The 24,605-nt window shown below is 41.1% G+C and overlaps 2 protein-coding genes across 23 annotated transcripts in view; both read right to left on the bottom strand.

Annotated features, from left to right (window-relative positions):
• Positions 1–386: 386 nt before the first annotated feature.
• LOC117540230 (CAAX prenyl protease 2-like) lies at positions 387–4,238 on the bottom strand. Its single transcript, XM_034206814.1, has 8 exons — positions 4,096–4,238; positions 3,920–4,022; positions 2,614–2,697; positions 2,033–2,111; positions 1,756–1,923; positions 1,518–1,589; positions 709–771; positions 387–626 (listed from the first exon to the last, which is right to left on the bottom strand). The coding sequence occupies exons 1-8, from the start codon at positions 4,236–4,238 to the stop codon at positions 406–408; spliced, it is 933 nt and encodes a 310-aa protein (XP_034062705.1). The 3' UTR covers positions 387–405.
• Positions 4,239–5,449: 1,211 nt separating this feature from the next.
• LOC117540026 (EH domain-binding protein 1-like protein 1) overlaps positions 5,450–24,605 on the bottom strand; it is a 39,941-nt gene continuing 20,785 nt past the window's right edge. For 15 of the 22 annotated variants that reach the window (XM_034206431.1, XM_034206424.1, XM_034206429.1 and 12 more), the window contains 13 exons: positions 12,913–13,710; positions 11,636–11,837; positions 11,004–11,155; positions 10,472–10,520; positions 10,022–10,346; positions 8,383–8,447; positions 8,235–8,271; positions 8,100–8,152; positions 7,651–7,771; positions 7,447–7,546; positions 7,286–7,359; positions 6,796–6,910; positions 5,450–6,483 (listed from right to left, as the gene is read on the bottom strand). In XM_034206431.1, coding sequence (XP_034062322.1) covers positions 6,396–6,483; positions 6,796–6,910; positions 7,286–7,359; positions 7,447–7,546; positions 7,651–7,771; positions 8,100–8,152; positions 8,235–8,271; positions 8,383–8,447; positions 10,022–10,346; positions 10,472–10,520; positions 11,004–11,155; positions 11,636–11,837; positions 12,913–13,710 — 2,179 coding nt within the window. In that variant the 3' untranslated portion in view covers positions 5,450–6,395. The remainder of the gene's footprint in view (positions 6,484–6,795; positions 6,911–7,285; positions 7,360–7,446; positions 7,547–7,650; positions 7,772–8,099; positions 8,153–8,234; positions 8,272–8,382; positions 8,448–10,021; positions 10,347–10,471; positions 10,521–11,003; positions 11,156–11,635; positions 11,838–12,912; positions 13,711–24,605) is intronic. The other 7 variants (XM_034206441.1, XM_034206432.1, XM_034206420.1 and 4 more) reach the window with 6 other exon arrangements.

Consider the following 24,605-nt stretch of genomic DNA (forward strand, 5'->3'; position numbering starts at 1 on the left):
CACCCGCACACACCCACACACACACACACACACACACACACACACACACACACACACACACACACACACACACACACACACACACACACACACACACACACACACACACACACACACACACACACACACACACACACACACACACACACACACACACACACTAGCACGCACGCACGCACGCACGCACGCACGCACGCACGCACGCACGCACGCACGCACGCACGCACACCACACACACACACACACACACACACACACACACACACACACACACACACACACACAAAAATGAACACACTTACTGTAATATAAAAATACTTTTTATTTGAAAACTGAACACGAAATGAATTTCCAGTCCCCATTTTTTTCTTTTTAAGAGCTGGAGTATATTTAATTTAATTAAATCTAGCATGCAGACGCTGCAGGGGCAGACAGGCTGCAGACGGGAATTGGACCATATAAAAAGGGGTCTGTCAAAGGGAATAAAAGCACCAGAAACAGCAGCAGCCCCACCAGATAGGAGAGGAGTATGGCTGATTTTTGGGGGTGTTGCAGGGCTGAGGTTAGGTCAGGCAGGCCCTGACTGTTACAGAACGCATGGCACACAACTGGACCCACAATGTGACCTATCAAAAAACATTACAGATTGCATAAACTGTGTACTGTATTGGTAATATCTTAACAAGTTAATGTGCATTCATCTCTCACCAGTTCTCATAAATATAAAGGCAGTGAAGGCACCAAACAAAGTTGTGTACAAGAACTGCGTCCCTGCAAAAGAATAGAACAAATAAGTCAAATTGATGACCTTGAATGTGAAATCAAAAGGATTGGATCTAATTGTATTTGAGAAAAGTACCATATTATAGTTTTAAACAGGTCTTCAAGTTATTATGTACTTCTTTACTTGAGTATTTCTATGTGTGATACTAAATACTAATACTTCTAAATCCCAGAGGCAAATATTTGACTTTTACTCAGTTTTGGAAGTGATTTTGATTCAGATAGATAATACCAAATATATTCAACAAATAATCTATCATACATTTGGTTGAGGTAAAAGTTGATGTATCCCTTGGTAAAATGTAGCTCCCTTGTGGGCCTAGTAGAAAAAAGCTTCTTATTTACACATTAACACATAGATAATTGAGTCTATTTTTAATATTTATGATACTGAAATGCGCCATTCTGAAGAATAAATACTTTAACTGTTTAACTTTAAGATGGTAATACCTTTATACCTTTTATATCAGTAACATTTGGAAAAATTGACCTTTACTTGCAACACAGTGTATATAATTGTTTACCACTAAGCGTGTGTGTGCAAACAAAGTTACGGAGATGACTTCTTTGCATTAGTAGAATTTTCCCACTCCTGCAGTGGAGATATTTACAAAAAAGTGCGTTCAAAATGTTGACAGACTAACACATTTCAATATGTATTGACAGAACCTTCATTGGAATTCATGTTCCTACATTATTACAACATATATGAGCAGTGTTTTACATAAACTGACCTGATACCAATAGGATGATACTCATACTGTCCTTGTGGAGGCGCCGTTGCTCTATGATGTGATGGAAATGGGCTAAAATGTTTAGGGCAAAAATAGACAAAAAGGTTTAAATCTTTCCAAAGTACAAAATAATTTGGTCATACCTGTTATAATAATATCATCACAGATCGAGTTTACACTACATTAAGGTCATTTGTAAATATGAGTTGTTTACAATCAGAAAACATGGTTGTCTCACCAACTCCGAAGAAGAGCGGAGCGATGAAGATGGCAGCGGTGGGTCCAGTGCAGGGCACCAGCATGGGCAGCATGGCCCCTCTGAACACCAGCTCCTCCGTCACTGGAGCCACCAGCTGGTTCCTGAGCCACACTGCATCTCTCACACACCACCTCCAGGACTGCACATCTGGGGGAATAAAGCCTCATGATGACTGACACAGCAAATGCAATGCAAGCACACATGTAAAACTCTCCAAACACAACAAAACATTTAGTAGACGCAAAGCATAACTCACCTAGGAGAGACTGCAACTCCCCAGAGAAGCCTTTGGGGTTGTCCATCGCAGAGTGTACCAGAGGCCCCAGATAAAATGCCTTATGTTAAAGATAAAATCACTTGTTTATTACAGCCAGTGGAAGTATATAAAAAAGACATGCACATGGGAATATAATAGAGGTTGTAAAGCCATGCTGTTAAGATTTGGAAATGTAATCTCTGAAATGTCAAAACCTACTTAGTGCAGCATAAATAAAATGCTTTAAAAGGAAAATAGATCCACAGACTAACTAAACCGAATACATTTTCAGACTTTACAGCTTTAACAGGTTATGAAAAATATGGTAGAATACGTCGTTTTTTGCTTTTATTATAGTATTTGTTTTTTTAAATGTCTCAATGCAATTGGTGCGTTGTCCAAGTCTTTGACACCTATTATGATATCAACTGTGACAAAGTTTTCCATAGTCTAATTATTATTATTTTTGAATTGTCTCTATTGGTTGTATATAGATATAGTCTAAGTCTTAAACATCTAGCAAAGAAGAAGTAACATCGTGTACTTGAAGCTTTATTCAAGGTTGGGACTCTCTGATGTACCATTGTTAGTATTAGCGGAAGAATGGCTGCGGGAACAAGACCCTCCAATCGGACGCCCATCAACTCCAACACGAATGCATTGACCTGGAGGAGCGTAAAGTAGTTTTATAAACACAGTTTTGACCCTCAAGTGATTATAAAGTTAAGCCAGTGTGAACCCAGGTTTAACCTCACAAAGCAATTTATGTATAGGGAATACGACCCCCGGAGTGAGGACACTTTCCTTCACCTGCACGTTCAGGGTTCACTTTGGGAAGTGTCCTTGAGAAAGACACAGAATCCTCTTAATTTTGACTGTCAACGACCTCTGACCTCCTACCTGAATGTGGCTCTACTGTGCTAGTGCTGTACTGTTTTAGTATAGATTGGACATAGTTAATACGTGTACAAACACTAATTTGCCTGTTTATGCACCTAGCTAAAACGAATGCAGTCTAATACATCATTCCAGAAATAAATCCTACATTAATGGAGGCTATGTTTGGTTTGTATGCAAACTGTTTTAGAGAGGGTTACATTTTGGAGGATGTACTTTGTACGGAAAAGGATTAGGGCCACTTGATTTTTTTTTTGGGAGGATTTGAAATAAAACCGTTTTTTTTTTGTTCTGACTTTAATCTCAGAATTCGGACTTTTTCCTCAGAACAAAAAAACATAATTTTTTTGGGAGAAAAAAGTCAGAATTCTGACTTTAATCTCAGAATTCTGACTTTTTTCTCAGAATTCTGAGATTAAAGTCAGAATTTCTTTTCTCCCAAAAAAAATATTTTTTTGTTTGTTCTGAGATTAAAGTCAGAATTCTGAGATTAAAGTTAGAATTCTGACTTTTTTCTCAGAACAAAAAATAAATAAAAATGTGGCCCTAATCCTCTTCCGTAACTTTGTCATGCTCTTGAACAGTACTGATTTGTCTCAGGCCATCTTTATTGATATAAATGGGGTCGACAAAGTTGTTCAGTATAACTCCTTAGAGGTGTTTATTGCCTGCAGTGCTCAGTAATTTTCATTCGATAATACATTTCATGTTGAATGTATTGAGAATAATCAGTAAGCTTAAAGTTATGGGATGTGTGTTTTGTTGTAGGTTTAATGGGCATTAGTATTGCCTATTGAAGAATGAAATGGAAATAAAGTACTCAACTCAAATTCCAATTGCTTTACATTAGTGGCACTAACCAGATCATATCATTGGTGGTTGGATTCTCAGATGTTTGTTAGGATATTGGTTATTGCATTGAGCTATGGCCGACTGAAGAATTAAAGAATCAGATGATGGGAACAGCATGTTTTGTTTATGTGTACTCACCCTGATATCAGCCCAGTGCATCCATGCTTTCACCACTGCAGGTGACAGCGCAGAGACCAGCAACACACTTGCAGAGCGACGCTTTATCACACTGGGATGATCCCTGCACACACATAGCAACAGTTTAAAAGTCAAGGGTAACAGCCTAGCCACAGCTCTGATGGTGAGTTGTATACCTGGGTAAGCTGCTTCTCCAGATGTACAAACTGCCAACGTACAGACAGGCGAGCAGGAGGCAGCTCAGCACACACACCCAACACCTCACATGGCTGTGCTCCACCTCCTCCTGGATTACAGGGCCATGTTCTGGTTCCAGCATGACCGAATAGAGGGTTTCCTATGATAGGTTCCTCAGGCAAACGACAGCTAACATCGGTTTGGTTTTGTCTGTCATTTTAGATTAGCAGATCCCTATGAAGTCCTGCGGAGTAAAGCTGATTAGCTCTAATACTCTCTGGGGAAGAGACATGAGACTCAGGTGTAAACACAATGTCACAGGCTGTAATTGTAAATGTTCTCCAAACACGTGTAAGGTATAAGGAGTGGATGAAAGAAGACCTGCTGTAAACAACATACTATCTTAAATATACATCGGCCTATTCATGGCTTGTTTTGATAGTGTACAGCTTGCTTCAAAAATATTTGTGTCCACTAGGTAAGTTTATCAGAAGCTGGTAATTAACCTTACATTTTGCATTAACCCTTCTATTGTCTTCGTTTCCCCCCCCCCTTACTTTGGTGTTCGCGGTCAAATTTGACCGGTCCTGTTGTTATTACATTAACACAAAAACCATTAATCATCACCACATTTCATTTAACACCCTTTCAAACTGTAAATATTGTATCAGACTACAGTTATACATGAAAAACTGCAGTAAATATACAAAGAATAGACACTGAACATGTATTGCGTTTTCCAGGTGTGATCCTTGTTGGGGGATGGGCACATAAGAGCGGGAAATGTGCAAATTGTTCTGTGTGTGTGTTTGTGTCAGGTGTGATTCACATGTAGGGGTTGGGCACATAAGGGGGGGTGAAACACATTAGAGAATGTGTGTGTGTGTGTGTGTGTGTGTTTTATCTGATCCGGATGGTTACTAATTCCTTTTCTTTATGGCGGTAATCTTTGCCCGGGAACACCATGGGTGTTACACAGTTGACTAAATCATCGAAAAATCAATGAAAGTGGTGATCAGCAATTTTATATGTTCAAATGTCTACTGTGAAGGATATCATAAAGCCTTAATGCAATTGAATGTAAAACAAAAAAGTTATGATTGATGAAAGTAGTAAATCGGTCAGATTTGACCCGAAGACAACAGGAGGGTTAAATAATAAAAAAAAGTTTTATTATCTACTGGTGGTAAGTTTTTCAGCAATCTACTGCAAAAACTGCAACCCCAAAACAGCTAGAAGTTGTTTTCTGGTAACTATTATTATCATAAGCTTCATAAAAAAACACAAACAAAATTGAGTTCCTTATAAACAGGTTTCTGGTGTTTCCAAAATAAAAATAACTCAAAATCCAAAGACATAACCAACCAATATTTATGTCTCTTCAACACAATAATCAATATCATTCATCAAGTCTCCACCACATAAATATAAACAGCAACATCAGGGGTACAGTGTGTGAAAGTCATATATTTGGGATAAAAAGCAGAGTCCCACTTTATCAGCACACTTCAAACAACATGCATATAGTAGTCAAAGTTCAAAGAGGCAAGGAAACAGGTTGATTTCTGTGGATTAAGCAGGCACGAACATCCCAACCATACACATTATGGTTGATTTAAGGCATTCAGGGTCTGTGAGCACACAAGGTTTGAGAACACTTTCAACATATAACATCAGAAAAACAAAACACTCAATATTGCAATAAGTGGAAATGTTTTTCGGGTTTTCTAAGAATGGATTGTTGGCGGTCGTCCTTAACAGGCACCCTGTACTCTCAATACTGTGAGATTGAGTCCAGCTCATGACTTGTCACATGGTATTTATACATCTAATATGTGTTGACATGTTATATCCAAATATTTTTTACTTATAGAAATAGAAATGTACGACGGATATCCGCAGAAACAACAGAAATGACCAGGCACATTTTGACAAGCTCTTGTTGTGATGAGGGTAATATGACAACAAATTGAATAGCCAGTGTTCAAAGAACAAACACACACACCAATGAAAATACACACAAACACATGTGCAATAGATATACAATAATCTGAGGCATCGTTTAAATAAATACAAATATGTGAACAGAATTAAAATAATACTTAAGACAGACTGAAACTTCAACATGAACATATATTACATTTCAAGAAAATACTTTCAAAGAAGGCACATTATGCGCCCCATATCTTGTCTGTCCTTATAATGAGTTTAAACAGTTCTCCGGGAAAATAAAGGCACTACAAAACAAACGAGATGTGGAGCTTTCAGAACTGCAGAGTCTCAGTAGTGAAAACTATTCTCACTGGAGGACACATTTGTCTTTGCTGTTGTATTTTTGCCTCCTTGCCTCCAGACCGCGCTCCAGACGCTCATCTTCCTCTAATGCCCTGCAAACACAGATACAAACACATATAACAATATAATGAATATGACATTAACTCTTAATGTCTGCACCCTGACCTGTGTCAATGAAGTGATTGTAAATAAGGAATGGAAAAAGTACAAATACCTGAACCACAATGATCTATGTTTTACACGTCAGCATTACAAGCATTAACCTGAAGGCTTTATTTGAAATACACAGTATAAAAAGGTATCTTTTCTTTAAAGAATTTGTTATCTGCTTGCGATTTCCTTTTTGACATTTCTATACAACTATCCGTCCACACCATAGACTGTATAGGTCCACACACACTCACCCTCTCTCCTTGGCGTCGATGTCTCTGATGATCTCGTCCCGCTGGTTGACCAAAGACACGAGCTCCTGGAGGAGCAGCTGCTCCCTCTGCTGCTGGGAGGACGACTTCTGCCAGTCTGTGGGACACATGTACAATAAGGAAATGCAGCAGATTGGATAGCTGGTGAACAGTGTTGGAATTTAACTAAAGGCAGTTATTAACTCAACTTGTCTATTAGTCACACATTTGTACTGTTTATAACTAGCTTTCAATCACCTGTACATCACTTTGAATGCACTCATAAAATGTGATGACTTCTGTATTTTGCTACTTTATTTTTCTACTCCACTACATTTAAGAGGAAATATCGGTATAATAAACCTATTTCATACAAAACACATCTTACTAAATACCACTAATAAGCTCCACCTTCAATACCTTCACACACTTATAATGTCTAATTTGAACTGTGGTATCTCTACTTGTACTCTTTCTGCCATCCCTGACTGACCTTCTATAGCCATCATGACCCGGAGTTCCCTGTTCAGCAGCTCAAACTTCCTCTCCAGATCCTGCTCCTCTTGTCTGGGGACACAGTATATAATCAGACAAATTAAAAGAAGTGTGTGTAATGCATGTGTGTGTACTGTTTGTGTATGAAAAAGCTCTTACAGAAGCTCCAGGTTGTCCTGTCTGCGTATCAGAGCGTTCTTCTTGTTCACCAGAGTGAACCACTCCTGGATCAGTCTCTCTTCTTCATCACGGTCGCTTCCTGTGTAAGCAGAGAACCAAGGGGCAGTTTGTATACAACTTAATGTGTTATTGCATAAAACCTAGATCAAGTACTCCCTACACTTGTGTGTCTGTGTGCCTTACCTGTTTCCATGAGACTTCGCAGTCGTCTCTCCACCACAGCGGCTCTGCTGTCGATGTGTTTCTGCTCCGTCTCCAACGCTGCCAGCTCGCTCACCACATACTGACTGGTGTCCTGCAGACACTGACCACAAGCCCAATTTCACACACACACATACACACAATCACACATGAACATACACATGACAAAGACATCCAGGAAGAGTGGAAAAAGGGGAAAGAAAGAGGGAATCGTGGAAACAAGAAAAAAAGGTAGAAGAAAAAGGTCCAAAGATTAGAGAGCGACACAAAAGATGAAATTTAAATAAACAACTTTTATACAAGTGAAAACACATATGCTTCTCTGTTTCTTGCAACCATCAGTCATGCTAATGATTTGATATGAGATGCAGTCAAAGACAAAGAAAAAAGGAAGTAGAACAGAGGAGGTGAATGAGGAAAACATAACTGACCATTGTTTCCTCTTCTTGTTTGGGAGGCTGGGTCTCAGCTGTACTCTGCATCCCTGCAGCAGAAAATAGGACGTTTAAACAATATTTAAAATGTTAGATTATTGTCACTGAAAGGCTGATGTTCCAGGTACCCACCTTTGTTATAAGTGATTCCAGTCTTGGTTTCTTCATCCTGGAAAAACACATTTTTTAAATCCGGTTTTTAGAATATGATAATAGAGCTTTAACATTTAACATAAAAGTTGGAAACAATAAAAATATGGAAAAAAACTGAGAGAGTTACCTGAGTCTGTCCAAATCGGACTACTTTGGAACGTGGGGGTGGGACTGGTGAGATCGAATCGTCCCCTAAAACCAGATGAGAACTACTATCAGAAGTTTGGTTCTTAAAGCAGATTATTCAACGGAATTCCTGAAAACTTCATATATTACGATGAGACACATTTTGATTCAATGGATTTGATCAACCATGATGAGTGATGAGTGATGATGAGTATGTGGCAGTGCCTTTTTCATTCTGAACACAAAAATCCAAATGTTTCTTAAATCTCAATCTCTACATGTATGGCAGCCATTTCATTCCAGCGTCTGTTGTTTCCAACACAGAGAAATGTTGTCGTTGTCGTAGTTTATAGAATATGATAACACATTTTCTTTTTACTCAAACACATACCTATAAATAATAAAACCAGAGAAACTGATAATTATGCAGTGGCCTCTTAACTGTTATAATTGTGGCATATGTTGTGTTTATATAGGACGTGTTCAATCACATTTTACATCATATATTCTGTATCTTTGGGAACCTGGTAAGAATCTTAATTGAGGTGCTGTAAACTTGATTTAATGATTTGTGTTTCCTCCTCCTGGTCCTCTTAGTTCAAACTGTGCTACTTCACATTCCTAAGATCCCTGGAGACAAGCCAGAGTTTCCCCTTCCCCTTCTCCGTTTTTCTTTTATCTCTTTTTGTTCACATCTCCATGGATTCCAGCATGACCTACTGTATGTACAAGGAAATAACTCTGAGTATGTACAGCAGGGCTATTCAATTGGCGGCCCACGGGCCAAATCCGGCTCCAGGGTGATATTTACTGGCCCTTGGAGTATAATGTTAAAAAGTAATCTATTGTTTTTGGGCCAGAGTGCCTTTATTCCACCGAGGGTGTTACATTGAGAGATAGAGGGGAAGACATTGCCTGAAAACTTCGGCGGGCTCGGGTTTCGAACCCACCTACTAGCTACTGTAGTGACAACTCCTGTCATTTATTGCATCTCTGCGTGAATGATTAGATAATTTCACCTAAATTAAATCAAATGAAAGGATGTTGATGGTTAAATTAGCTTCACATGTAGGCCTACTGATTTCTGAACTTGCCATTTAGATCTATAAAGCCCTGATGTACAGAAACATCAAGTGAGAGGAGCATGAGATAGTGGCATTTAGGATGGAGGCTGAAGACACATCTTTTTAAATTGGCTTTTTATTAGCAAATTTCCTTTTTAATTGGCTCCTTTAATCTTTATTATTTTTAGATTGTTTTATTCATTCACTTATTGTATAGGTTTTATTGGTTTTTAATTATAGTATATATTTTATAATTGTATTAGTTTGTATTATTCTCTATTCATCTAGTGTTATGTCTTCCTTTATCTTACCGAGAGGGATCATTGATTGTTTTATTGTATTTTCTTTTTATTACCATACCCATTTTACCTCCTTTGTCCCTTGAACTGTTATATTATTTTGTTATGGTGCATGTGTGCAAAAAGGTTAGACCTGAAGGAAATATATTTTTCTCTGGTTTAATTTGCGATGTGTGCCATGATGTCAAAGCACTTTGAGCTTTATTATTATTATTATTATTATAAAATGAATGGTTCAAGTATAACAAAGTTGTTTAAAGGGGGGAAGATGTTGTACCTTTACCCAGTCTTTTCGTCCTCGGTGGTGGGACCACCAAGGTGCTGCTTCCTCCCTCCTCGAGGCTCACTCCTTCGTTGAGTCGGGCCATGCAGAAAGCGGCCGCGTCCACATCCGTCGGCCCGGGGCCGGAGAGGGCGAGGCCGTAGCTGGACTGGCTGCTGTTGTGCTCGATCTGCAGCACGCTCAGCTCCTGGTTGGTGAAGTGTGATCGGATCTGGCTGAGGTAGGTCATGACGATGAGCCGGTCGGGGACGGACAGCAGAACCATGTCGGACGGCTCCAGCAGGCGAGAGATGCCCAGAGCCTCGAAAGCATCAAAGGCCTGATGTTGTCAGAAGAGAAAGACATCATCAGCAAAGAAACAAAGAGAAATATCTCTTTGGTAGATTGTAACAACTTGTGAATGATGGAACCTAAGAAAAGAAAATTGATTAACAACATCTTTACCTTTTTGTTGTTGATCTTGATGTCATGAGGGTACAACTGGTCAAATTGTCTGAGGAGGAAAAAAGTAGGTACAAATATAATGCAAATGTACACACATTTCAATTGATTAGGGCCTAAAAGTAAACGTATTTTCATCAAAACATGTCTACATTTCTTTCTTGGTTGAAACAACACTCCACAAAATAAAAAGGTTACTTGAATATAACTTACAATGTATAAAGTAGTCTATGTTTATATTTGTTTTAGAAGTAGGTTGTTCTATTACAGTGTTTTCTAACTTATTCAATACTTCTATAGTTATGTACCTTTCTACTGTTGATACAGTATATATACGTATATATTGTTTATGCATATTATATTATTTTAACCTCAGTATATCTTATCTTATTCTTAAATTCACAATTATATAATTTGGAAAAGGAAGGAGATATTGACAGTTGAAAATGTTGAGGTAGGTACGGAGCTGTTTGTGTTTACATAGCCATCTTAGCTCTAAAGCTGAGAAACATATTATGTTTCTTGTATTTCGTACATTTTGTCAGGATGGAAGTGGTGGAGGATAGCACAGAAGGCCATTCCATTTCTCCAGGACGTGCTGAAGTTGGTGACCTTTATCCCGCGGTGACCTTTGGTGATGTCCTGACACCACTGCAGCAGAGATTGGGTGGAGGTCACCAGGCCCTGCTGGAGGAGGAGAGTTCATCAGAATCAGAAATCCTTTATTTGTCCCGCAACGGGGACATTTGCATTATTACAACAGCAGAAGTATAGTGCAGATAAAGTAAAGAAAATAGACTTACATTTTCAAAAATTCAAAAAGAACTAAGTGTGCACACGTTATTGATAATAAAAAACACAAGTATAAAAAGAAATACTCCATGGTAAAAAAAATAAAAAGTTTCACTATATCTTTTTTGGAAAGTGACCATATCAAATTAAAGAGGTAGCTGGTACTGCTTACAGATTGTAAAAAAATTGAAAGAAAAATAAAGTGTGAATTGCATGAGGGTATATTGCACAAAGTTTGATATGTATTGCACATCAGGGGTATTGAAATATGTGTGTCTGGTGGTTTACCATTGGTTGTGGTGGTTATACAGTCTGACTGAAAAACATTTAGTTTTTGTCTGTGATGTAAAAACAATCCATTTTGCGTATCTTTACCTCAGCTACATCGTCCTTCCCGTCAGCCTCCTCTCTGACCAGTGGAGAAGGCTGAGGGGGCTTAATGTCAGAGGTTTCTTCTTCTGCTAACGTAGGCAGTCGGGATGATGTCATCTCATGAGCAGGAGCAATGTGTGTGTCAAGATGTGATGATGTTTTCTTCTTTCCACCATCAGGGAGGTCAGCCTGTTGTCCTTTTCGCCTAAGATGAAATAGAAATAAATAATTTAAATGAGCAGGGAGACAGACTTTGGTTGGTGGAACAATGGCGATCGTCCAAGCAGCGATTTGTAGAGGTGAGTGAGAGACATGCAAGGTTGCTGGCAGGACGGATGGTAGCAGTGACTTGATGTTAGACAGCATGACAGGGGACATATCATTTAAGATAATAGGAAGATAAACATGCTTCCCTCAACACAGGTCTATGCTGTTAGGAAATGTCTTTATCACCTTTATAACAAAGCATAACACACTTGTGTATGTCATTGACTGTATTTAGATCTATGTGGTGCCTAGGCTTTAAATATTCAGTTGAACACATCAGACAGAGCAGCAGTTCTTGAAACTAAACATGCACTCAGGTGCCAACAAACACATATTACCAGATTAAAAAAAACACCTCCATACTCAAGATTGATAAAATGAAAATGTTAAAGAAAAATCCATAGCCAAAAGCACGACTCCTTTTTACTTTGGCAATCCCCTGCATTTCCCTTTAGTGCAACTTTGAGGTAACATGAGGAACATTTGTGGTTGTGTGTGAAATGGCTCAAACACTCAATACATATCCTTGTAATATTCAGCAGCCTTAATGAATCATTACTTTGGTTAATGTCTTAATATCTTCAACAGACTCAGCTGTTCCTTTTGTTTAGTTTTAATTAGCATGCTAACAGGCTAAAGTAGCATGGCAAACATGTGACACAACTTTATTCAAGCATTGTCATTTAGCATGTTAATATGTTAAAGTTAGCATTCAGCTTGAATGTGGGACTAATAAAGGGATTCTGATTCTGAAGGACTTCTGTGTACAGCCTTATAGACCTGCTAGCTTAGCTCCAAGGCTAGCTATAGGCTTATTGTTATCTTACTTTCTTAATCCTGGGAATTTATCTTAAATTGTGTCAAATATTTAGGGAGTCAGTTATCAAGTCAAGATCATTTTTGTGAGTCCACAGTCTTAAATCCATCTCAAGTCTTCTAATCTGCATGCATGCGCACATTTAAACACAGAGCTTCACTGGTTTTCTTTTCTCGAGCAGCAGAAGCTGACTTACACATCCTCCACGCCTTCTTTATTTTTCCCCAACTCAAGGGATTGTGGCGGCTCTTCTTTCTCAGTTAGAGATATTTCCTGCATGGTATCACCGCCATGCCTCAAGTCACTACTGTGAGCAACAAGCTCTGATATTTCAAAGTCAATCTCCCGGGGGTCTGGGATGAGGAGCTTCATACTGCGAGGGCCAGGGACAGGGGGTGTGTCACCTGTCATCAGATGGATCTTAGCCAATAACAGCCTCTCCTCCTCTTGAAGCTGTTGGTTTTTGGTGATATGGTCAGGGTCAGAAGTGTGTGTATGTGTGGGAGACCATTCAAATTGTGCACTTGTTGAGGTGTCTTTGTCGGTGTTTAAACTGGGGTGGCTTATGTCTTTATCATCCTTCACATTTTTGGGCATTTTTGTGTCATCATTTATTTTGTTGATGTTTATTTCTGTGTTTGAGTGTATGCTGGCACGGTTTATGCTAGGAGGATTTGGCAAAGGCACTGAAGACAATTGATCAAGTGCTTCCTCCTTACTGGCAGCTTGGCCAGTTTTTGTGATTACATCAAGTTTCTGTTCTTTCATTGGCTGCAGCGTTTGTTTTCCAATACATTGTGGAGCTGGTTTGGCTTCAGTTTTCTGACTGATTTCTTTCTCCTGCTTAAACCCAGCTGGAGGTTGAGGTTGAGGATGGTCTGCCAGACTGATTTTGGAGAGTTCAGGTTTCTTTGGTTGACTGACGAGACAGTTTTGGTTAAGGATCTGTCCACTGGATGGGAGTGAGGACGGCGTCTGGGACAGGGTGCCTGGGCTGAAGACAGAGAAGGAGATTTCAGAGCTGAACCTAAAGGCTGAAGATTTTGAAATAAAAAAGCGGACCAGCAACAGATCCTTGTCATGCTCCATTCCCCTCTGGCAACAAACCACCATTCATGTCACACAGCCAGAGCTCCATTTTGTTAATCTCACACAGGGTCAGAGGAAATTCAAGCATTAAAGTCGTTTAGAAAAGACACAGTGAGTTGTAGGTAGAACATTGTATTCTTTAAAGGAGGACATTTGTTTTTTACTTGGCTAATATCTCGGATGTCTGACGTTTTTAACCCTCCTGTTACATTCAGGGTCAAATTGACCCGTTTGAAAGTTTGAAAATCGACGAAAAATACTTTCAAGTATTTTTTTTGTATGACACTTCTTCTACTTACCTTATTTAGTGTAATAAACAAGTTAAATGAAAATGGAACATTTGGAACCCCCCCCCCCCCCCTACATGTCTATTATCACAGAGATGGTATTTGGGTCAATCTGACCCGGCAGTGAAAGTGGAGGCTAAAAGGGGTCAGAAACACACACACACGAGAAAGTGGAGGCTAGAAGGGGTCAGAGGGTTGAAATGTGAAATACAGTATATATATCGTAATTTTCCACACACAAAAAGATAGACAGACAGACATACACAAATACACACACAAATACACACCGCACCTGTTAGTGAAAGTGGGGGTCAGAGGGTTCAAGTCTCAAATGTGTAATGGGTAAGCTCCTCCCACACTGGGATACATTATACTCTGCACTTAACGTACAGTATACTCACAATACTATCAGACAAAATGAGCAACGCAAGTGAAGAGAGGACAGCCCTGAGGAGGATCACGACAGCGAGATAGAGGAGAACGTTTCCGAGGATGAAGACTACCTTGAGGTAAACGATGAAGATTATGATTATGATCAATCAGATGAGGAAACTGATATTCGCCCAGATGAGACATTCATGTCCAAAAATTGTGAAATTCAGTGGTCCTCATCCCCTAATGGACGCTAGGCAACACTATCGGCAGCAAACATAATGAAGTCAGTGCCAGGGCCCACCAGGATGGCACGAGAGGTGTCACCAGTGTTGGGGAAGTTACTTTTAAAAAGTAGTGTTTGCTCGTTACTAGTTACTTCTTTAAAAAAGTAATCCCTTACTTTACTTAGTTACCCTCCAAGGAAAGTAACTTTTTACGTTACTCGTTACTTTTATGTTGCTCGACTTTGGGCAGAACCCCATCTCTGTTCCTAAATGTGTAGGCTTACATAACGTTCTACTATGGAGGACATAACAGATATGTCTTTTGTGCTCTTTATTATAATAAAAAATGCCACAGAGCAGTTAACAAAACATTGGGCTATAGGCATCAACACCACCACTAAACAATAATATCAAACAATATCAATATAAAATCATAATCATTAAGGGTTACAGGCTAGCCCCAAAATAGGTGCAAAGCTAGTGCAAATCATATCAATAGGCTACTAAATAGGCTTGGACTCGAAATATCATCATTTCCCCGGGGATCTTGAGCTACTAGCTTCATACTAGCATGTTTTCCTTTCAAATGCTTGGTGAGGTTGGCAGTGGAGTTAACGGCAGTGGACACAAGTTTCTGGCCAGGGCACAACGTACACCTTACACTCACATTTTCCCCCTTAGTTTCAACAAGTTCGAAGTAATACCTCCATCCCTCGAATGTTAGCGTTGGCTGCGCCTGCTTCTCGCTTGCCATCACTGCTCTTCAGTCTTCATGCCACCACCAGCGGCCAGCCTCTATCACGTACAGTGTGGAATGAGAGCTCGTGCCTAATGCGTAATGTTAGAAATTAAAATCAATGTTTTATGGCATAATGTACCTTAAAGGGATAGTGGAAATGGAACCTCAAATAATTTCGTTTTAACTTATATACAAGCATAATTACGTACCAAAACAATCACACCTGATTAAAAATATATAATAATTGCCTTACGCATGTTAGAAGCACTTTTTGCAGCTTCCCCGAAGTTTTTTAGAAACGAAATGTTCGACTCAGCCAAACCGGAAGTGACGAAAACTTAGGAAGATGATACGATAACAAACCATGGCGTCTATGCAGAATGAACGTGGAAGGGCAAATATACCAGACAAAGAAGAAGGATTGTACGAGGTATCCAGTGATGATAGCGAGTCAGAAACATCCTCTCGGCTTTCCTACGAAAATGTCGTTTTAGGAACTGAATCTGAATCCGGTTCAGTAAGCGACGATGGTGACAATATTGAGCCAGACGATGGACCATTACGTCCTTATTTGTTCGAGCCCGAGCCCGAGGTGATGGTTCACGGCATGGGCAATGGCGAGGATGACCAGGACCAGGCGCCAGATGATGCACCCCTACGCACAAATAATCTTGACTGGTAGGTCCCTAAGCATAGCTCACGCATCTTAAGATCACCTGTAGCCTTTACAAATATTAATCATTGTTAACCAGTTAAGCCCGAAGGTCCCCCCAGTGGACCCCTCCCACAGTTTTTTTTTCTCTCACATGTCTCAGGGCTTCTTAACATTTATGAAACTATTAATGTTTCATACCCTTTTAAAGGTAAGAAACTCCGCTAACTGACAATAAGAACAATTGTTAGCTACAAAAAACACAAGAGTAATACCAAGCCTTTGAATTAGCATTGAGCGAAACAATGCTAACTAATGCTAACGCTTTTTTACACACAACACACGGTAGAAATGCCCTTATTACTATCTTAACTGCACAAACAAGATATACGATTTAAAGCTAAGACTCCACAGATTCCACACATGTAATGTCATCACTGTAAGACCTCGAATTCCTGGAGCTATCAGCCAGAAAAGAGAAAGTAAACAACATCCGGTTCCAAAAATATTACAATAATTACGTCTTACCTTTTTTGATTTGTGATCAAAAGTTGTGTTCAACGGAATAAAAACGCATCTCAAGGTTAATCCAATGTCGTTGTGTCACGTAGAATTTTTTACTGATAATCAATCATCATATTTATGGCAATATACTTGGTACCATAATAAAGGTCGGCTATTCACATGCAAATGCTATTGAATGTCCGCCATTGTTTGTGCCCGTCTTCCTATGCTCTCGTCATCACCCGAAGATTCCCGACGATTCCCGAAGTATTTCGTTTCATTGAGAGGGCACAGTAAAATTGAAAATAAAATGAAACTAGGCGCATGAAATAAAAAATTTTTTTATTATGCTTATTTTTAATAAAAATACATAAGTTAAACCCAAAATTCGCGGATTTCCACTATCCCTTTAAACATACCGTCAGTTTAAATCAAGCGGCAAACTGTGGGGTAGAGCCGGGAAGCCAATACGGAAGTGCCACACACTGCAGTTCATATATTGGCCGATAGGCGATGGCTGCAGAAAGGAGCAATTTCCATAGACCCCCATGTTAAAATGCCCGATTTTACAGCAGAAAAAAACATGTTTCTACCCCTGGCTCCATACATGTTATTATCGATATAGTTAGATTCCACGTTCATGATTATGGATCTGTGAGTGAATTGTTTTCTAACGCGACCCTTTATATTTATATTAGGTCTTAAAGTTTGTGCATACATTAGGGCGTGGTCACTTTGATTGACAGATACTTGCCTCACTGTCAGCTAACAGCAACTTGTCCAATCTGCTAGGCTACAACCATAGAGGCTACAACGTTAGTTAGTTGTAGTTACTGTACTTGATCCTTAGCTGTGTTCGTGGTGATCGTGCCTGTTAGGGAATATTGTTACAAATACCAGATAATTAAAATGTCGTGCTGTGCGCTTGAATGTACTAACAGATCTTCCAAGAAGTCTACTTTCAGCTTTTTTCGGTGAGTAAAATGATAATATTATACATGTTAACCCCGTTAGCAGGTGTTTGTGTGCTTGTTAGCTTAGCCTGTTATGTAGCTTATTAGCCAGCTATGGACGTAACCCTTTATACATATATACAGTTTAGTTTATGATTCAGCCTTGGGTAAGACTTTTATACTATATGGCTATGACGCCCATAATGCTAAACGGGAGCAAATGTTAAAAGGGGTGGGCCGCCGGAGTCCACGCCGCCGAAGCTAACGGGGCTGCAGGGTGCTAGCTCGCTAGCGCGTCCCGGCGGCCGTAGCTAGCACCCTGGGGCTCCGTTAGCTTCGGCCAGCGGCGGAGTCCGGCGTTATAACTGGAGATCAAGGAATGCATCGTAACGCGGACTTGGTTCGCCTGCAGCCCGCTGTAGTATTAGCTAAATAAATGATGTTGAGCAAGGCTTATTAAGCTGAACACCGCCACAATTATTCTGCTATGTATCGGTACTTATTTTTATTTTATTAACGTGTGAATGACAAGCATTAAGAATAATACCAAATAGCTAATTATCAGATTGTCTCGTTTGATTATGAATGTAACGTTTATATAGTGGAACTACACTGTTTTATCAAAACCAAAGTGCCACGCAGTGACTTGGTATGCATGTATTTCAGCAGGAAATGTGCAACCTAGATGACATTTACCAACACAGACTATATAGAAATATTTGTAAAAGTTGTTCATGCGTTACTAAGTGAATATGGCATTAACCCTCCTGTTGTCTTCGGGTCGAATCTGACCGATTTACTACTTTCATCAATCATGTTTTACATTCGATTGATACTGAGAGCATGTTAGCTTAGCTTCTTAGCCTGAGCTAGGACTCGAACGTCACGCTCGTTGGCAGCAGGTCCCGCCCTGTCCCGCCTCGGCTCCGCCTCGGCTCCGCCTCAGCTCCGCCTCAGCTCCCGCCTCAGCTCCGCCTCAGCTCCGCCTCAGCTCCGCCTCAGCTCCGCCTCTTTGCCCTTATTTGGAGAAGGCGGGAGAAGGCGGGAGTTTGACTCTGACAACACCGTCGAGCCGTTAGTGGCCGACTCCGCCTACCAAGGGCTTCACGGCAACTCTGCAGAATCCTATGGGTGACGTCACGGACCCTACGTCCATTTATATATACAGTCTATGGTTTAAATGCTATTTTATTCTGGAAAAAAACGGAAGTTCTCAATACCAAGCTTTTATTCTGAAAATCCTTCATGACGACATCCGGGACTACCGTCCATTAGTATCATTAAAGTGGCTATTGACGCCGTTAACATGTATTACATATAAAGTTATGAAAGAGATAAGGAGGAGAAAAGGCATGTGGAAGTAAGCAATGAATGTAAAATGTCGAAATCCTCTGTTTAACGCGATATCGGACACGAACGAGGGGGGAAGTCTCCTACGGCACTACAGCTCACAGAGAGGAGGAGCGAACAGCCAGCAAGCGAGAAAGACGAAGGCTTGTGGTCTCTCTTCGGCACGGCCAGCACCTGGGAGAGGAGAGGAAGCTGCAGCCTTTCTCTCTTGACTGAACAATATCCTGTTTGTAACATTACCGCGCCATATTTTTAATTAAAGTACAATTTGAACCTTCTCAGAGACTCCATTTAGTCTCCTTTTTAAGCTTCTCTCCTGGACACGAGAAAAACGATCACGGTTTACAGTAAGCACACAGCTGAGTAGGCAGTGTCACTGTCACTCGTCCTTGGGAAAAGTAACGTTGCGGCGAATTGAAGAAGAAACTACGCTACGTTACCACATTTTCCGTAGTAGCGCGTTACACTACTTTGTACCCGGCAAAAGTAGTTACGTTACTTTGTACGCGTTACACCCAACACTGGGTGTCACAGACATCAAGTCTGCTTTTGAGCTGGTAATTTCGAACACAGTGCTGAAGATCGTTCTGGATATGACCAATCTGGAAGGGAGACGTGTATATGGGGAGGAGTGGAAGGAGCTGGACGAAATGCATTTACAAATGCGTATTTGGGTCTCCGCATCCTGGCTGGGGTCTACAAATCCAAGGATGAATCGACAGCCAGCCTGTGGGACGCAGATACAGGCAGGAATATATTTCGAGCCACAATGTCTCTGGGGACTTTCCACATTTTCTCAAGAGTGATCCGATTTGATAATCGTGACACAAGAGCTGACAGAAGTGAGAGAGACAAGCTGGCAGCTACAAGGACAGTATGGGACAAGAGGGTAGAGCGGCTTCCACTTCTCTACAACCCAGGACCTAATGTCACAGTGGATGAAAGGCTGGTGGCATTCAGAGGTCGTTGCCCGTTCAAGCAATACATGCTTTCGAAACCGGCAAAATATGGCTTGAAAATATGGGCAGCATGTGATGCAAACTCCAGCTATGCACTAAACCTACACTGGAAAGCCAGTTGGAGGAGCCCCAGAGAGGAATCAGGGCATGAGGGCTCTGTTCTTGGTCCCCTCCTCTTCTCCCTGTACACAAACTCGCTCGGATCAGTCATTAGCCCGCATGGTTTTTCATACCACTGCTACGCTGACGACACCCAATTAATTCTGTCCTTTCCCCGCTCAGAGACCCAGGTCGTCGCACGCATCTCTGCTTGTCTAGCTGACATCTCTCAGTGGATGTCTGCTCATCACCTCAAGCTCAACCTTGACAAGACTGAGCTGCTCTTCCTTCCGGGAAAAGATTGTCCCACTCTTGACCTAACAATCAACATCGGCACCTCAGTTGTTTCCCCGACTCAGACTGCAAGGAATCTGGGTGTGACCCTAGATAACAACCTGTCCTTCACTGCAAACATCGCTGTTACAACCAGTTGCTGAAGATACATGCTTTGCAACATCAGGAAGATACGTCCCCAGCTGACACAGAAAGCGACTCAGGTTCTGGTTCAGGCTCTCGTCATCTCACGCCTAGACTACTGCAACTCCCTCCTGGCTGGTCTACCTGCATGTGCCATCCGACCTCTGCAGCTCACCCAGAATGCAGCGGCTCGTCTGGTCTTCAACCTTCCTACATTTTCCCACACCACTCCGCTCCTCCGCTCCCTTCACTGGCTTCCGGTAACTGCTAGAATCCACTTCAAGACACTGGTACTTGCTTACCATGCTGCGAATGGATCTGGCCCTTCGTACATCCAGGACATGGTTAAACCGTACACCCCAGCGCGTGCACTATGCTCTGCATCAGCCAAACGACTCGCTGCACCCTCGCTGCGAAGGGGACCCAAGTTCCCATCAGCAAAAACACGTGGGTTTGCTATCCTGGCTCCAAGATGGTGGAATGAGCTCCCCATTGACATCAGGACGGCAGATAGCTTGCACATCTTCCGGCGCAAACTGAAAACTCATCTCTTTCGACTCCACTTCGAGCGATAGATTTATTAACAAAGCACTTATATACTAATAAAGGACTGGCTTATCTAAAGCCAGTTGAGTAGCACTTGAAATGTTTGGCTCTATGAAACCTGATGTACTTATATGATTCTGTTTTCTTGAAGGTTGTGTCTTCCTGGTGGAATGTACTTATTGTAAGTCGCTTTGGATAAAAGCGTCAGCTAAATGCAATGTAATGTAATGTAATGAGGGTTGTGCTCGACATGGCACAGGGTCTCAGGGGTCACAACATAACTTGTGACAAGTTCTTCACATCCTACAACCTGGGTCAGGAGCTCCTGAAGAGAAAGCTAACAATGGTTGGAACTGTACGAAAGAACAGAACGGAACTCCTTGCCGAAATGCTGGTGATCAAGAACAGGGTCCCTCAATCCTCCAAGTTTGTGTTCACAGACACCACAACCCTACACACACACACACACACACACACACACACACACACACACACACACACACACACACACACACACACACACACACACACACACACACACACACACACACACACACACACACACACACACACACACACACACACACACACACACACACACACACACAAACACACGCACACACACACACACACACACACACACACACACACACTCTTAATTGCTGTTACAATAAAATACTTTCAATACAAATCCTTATGACTCATTTGGCTTGATTCTAAGTGAACGGGTCAATTTGACCCTGAACAGAAGAGGTGTCTCGTCTCTATTTATCAACATCAACCAATTATAAAACAAGTTGGAACATTTTAAAATTAATTTAAAACATGTTATGCAAAACTAATGTATATTATATCAAGGTTTTTCCAATGTAAAAAAGAAAATAGAAAAATGTGTTTGAATGTATATGTTTTGAGAAAAACGAGTGACTTATTCTAATGGAATCATGATCTGTGAGGGGTGAATAACACAATTGCACTAAATATTGATTTAATTTATACTAGTAATAAAAGGTACAAACTATGTAAAAAAAAAAATCTGGATTTTGGGGCTTCTGACCATTTTTGGATAATTAAACATGCACTGGGTCAAATTGACCCACGAATATTATTGCTGTTACAAAAAACGAATATAACAGGAGGGTATCCCATTTATTTGACAATATTATTTCTCAGATTTGATTTGGCAGAGTGGGATTAGGGTTGGCTAAGGTTGGATGCTTAAAAAAATATGTGACTCAATCAATTCCAAAGAACAATTCATAACACGGACTAAAGAGGGTTAAGCAGACATTTGTGGCAAAACCACAATAACTTCCTGTTGTTTCTAGAACACCAGCAGTGTCTCTGTCTCTTTCATCTGACATCATATTTGCCCTGAAAAGCTTTGTCGTTTCAAGTCATAATCGAGGCAACATGTGAAGAAGATATCCTAGTCACAAACAAGTTGGTAATTATGTTGTGTGGGGGAAACAAATAGTACATGACTCACATGCCAACACGCAACTGTTTCTTGAGAAGGCAGGAAAACACCAAACCCTCAGTAAAGTTAGGATAATGATGCTTAGTAATTATTATTACCCTGGAGATATGGTGAGTCAAGGCCTCTGTTATTGGAGGAAGCTTCATCACACACACACAGGCACAGTCCTCTGATCCACAGGAGGCAACAGGCTGCTTCCCCTAAATAGCCGTTAGCTATTTCCCGGTTACTCACCTCCCTCCCTGTCTGGTCTCCCCCTTACTCACCCTGCTCTCCCTTCCATGTACATCTCAGCCATCCAGACAGAGCCAAGATCTTCCTGTCCTCTCTCATACTCCACCCCATCCTCCTCCTCTCTCAACCACACTGGGATGGCACCAGACTTTAGGTTGCCTTTTTTCACTGATCTCAGACCAGGATTATCCAGGGTTTTCTTAACAGCAATTACAGAGTCCTTAGGTTTGACTGATCTAGACTCCAGTGTGCTTGTTGTTTTGTCTGCAGGGACAGAATCAGCAGGTGTCTTCGGAACCAGTTTGACTTCAGTATTTGTTTTCACTTCTTTGGGATCCGACTTGCTTTCTGATTGCTCTTCGTCACATTGATGTTTCTCATCAATTGCAATATCATCCAACTCTGCTTCTCTCAGAGGAGGCCAGTGATCTGATTGGCTGTCGATGACTTCCTGCAGTGACGTAGAACCAGAGATAATCTCTTGTTTGTGTTGTGGTTTCTCTCCTCTGCTATCCCTTTCTCTCTGCCTGACCCGATCCTCCTCATCCTTTCTCTTACTTTCCTCATTTTCTTTCCTTTCTTCCTCAATGTGCTGCTTCCTTTCTCTCTCTGACTTTTCCTTCTCCTCTCTTTGCTTTGTTGCTAGCTCTTCCTTCTCCTTCTCCAGCCTCAGTCTCTCCTCCTCCTTTTCCCTCCTTTTCATTTCTTTCTCCAACCTATGTCTCTCCTCCATTTCCTTCTCATCCCTTTGCTTTTTCTCCAGCTCCTCCTTTTTCAGCTTCTGTTTCTCCTCCTCCTTTTCCCTCTCAATCCTTTCTCTCTCCATCTCCTTTCTCTCCTTCTCCAGCCGCTGTTTCTCCTCCTCCTTTTCCCTCCAAATCCTTTCTTTTCTCTCCCTTTCCAACCTCTGTTTCTCCTCATGTTGTTTCCTTTCTTCCTCAATCTGTTGCTTCCTTTCTCTCTCCTCCTTTTCCTTCTCCTCCCTTTGCTTTTTCTCCAGCTCTTCCTTCTCCCTTTTTAGCTTCTTTATCTTCTCCTCCTTTTCCCTCTCAATCCTTTCTTTTCTCTCCTTTTCCAACCTCTGTTTCTCCTCATGTTGTTTCCTTTCTCTCTCCTCCTTTTCCTTCTCCTCCCTTTGCTTTTTTGCCAGCTCTTCCTTCTCCTTCTCCAACCTCTGTCTCTCCTCATGTTGCTTCCTTTCTCTCTCCTCCTTTTCCTTCTCATCCCTTTGCTTTTTCTCCAGCTCTTCCTTCTCCCTTTTTAGCTTCTTTATCTCCTCCTCCTTTTCCCTCTCAATCCTTTCTTTTCTCTCCTTTTCCAACCTCTGTTTCTCCTCATTTTGTTTCCTTTCTTCCTCAATCTGTTGCTTCCTTCTCTCTCCTCCTTTTCCTTCTCCTCCCTTTGCTTTTTCTCCAGCTCTTCCTTCTCCCTTTTAGCTTCTTTCTCTCCTCCTCCTTTTCCCTCTCAATCCTTTCTTTTCTCTCCTTCTCCAACCTCTGTTTCTCCTCATGTTGCTTCCTTTCTCTCTCCTCCTTTTCCTTCTCCTCCCTTTGCTTTTTTGCTAGCTCTTCCTTCTCCTTCTCCAACCTCAGTCTCTCCTCCTCCTTTCCCCTCCTAATCCTTTCTTTCTCCAGCTCTTCCTTCTCCTTCTCCAACCTCTGTCTCTCCTCATGTTGCTTCCTTTCTCTCTCTGCCTTTTCCTTCTCCTCTCTTTGCTTTGTTGCTAGCTCTTCCTTCTCCTTCTCCAACCTCTGTCTCTCCTCCTCCTTTTCCCTCTCAATTCTTTCTTTTCTCTCCCTTTCCAACCTCTGTCTCTCCTCATGTTGTTTCGTTTCTTCCTCAATCTGTTGCTTCCTTTCTCTCTCCTCCTTTTCCCTCCTAATTCTTTCTTTCTCCATCTCCTTTCTCTCCTCCTTTTCCTTCTCCTCTCTTTGCTTTTTTGCCAGCTCTTCCTTCTCCTTCTCCAACCTCTGTCTCTCCT

This window comes from Gymnodraco acuticeps, unplaced genomic scaffold, assembly GCF_902827175.1.
Source record: "Gymnodraco acuticeps unplaced genomic scaffold, fGymAcu1.1, whole genome shotgun sequence".
Taxonomy (NCBI): domain Eukaryota; kingdom Metazoa; phylum Chordata; class Actinopteri; order Perciformes; family Bathydraconidae; genus Gymnodraco; species Gymnodraco acuticeps.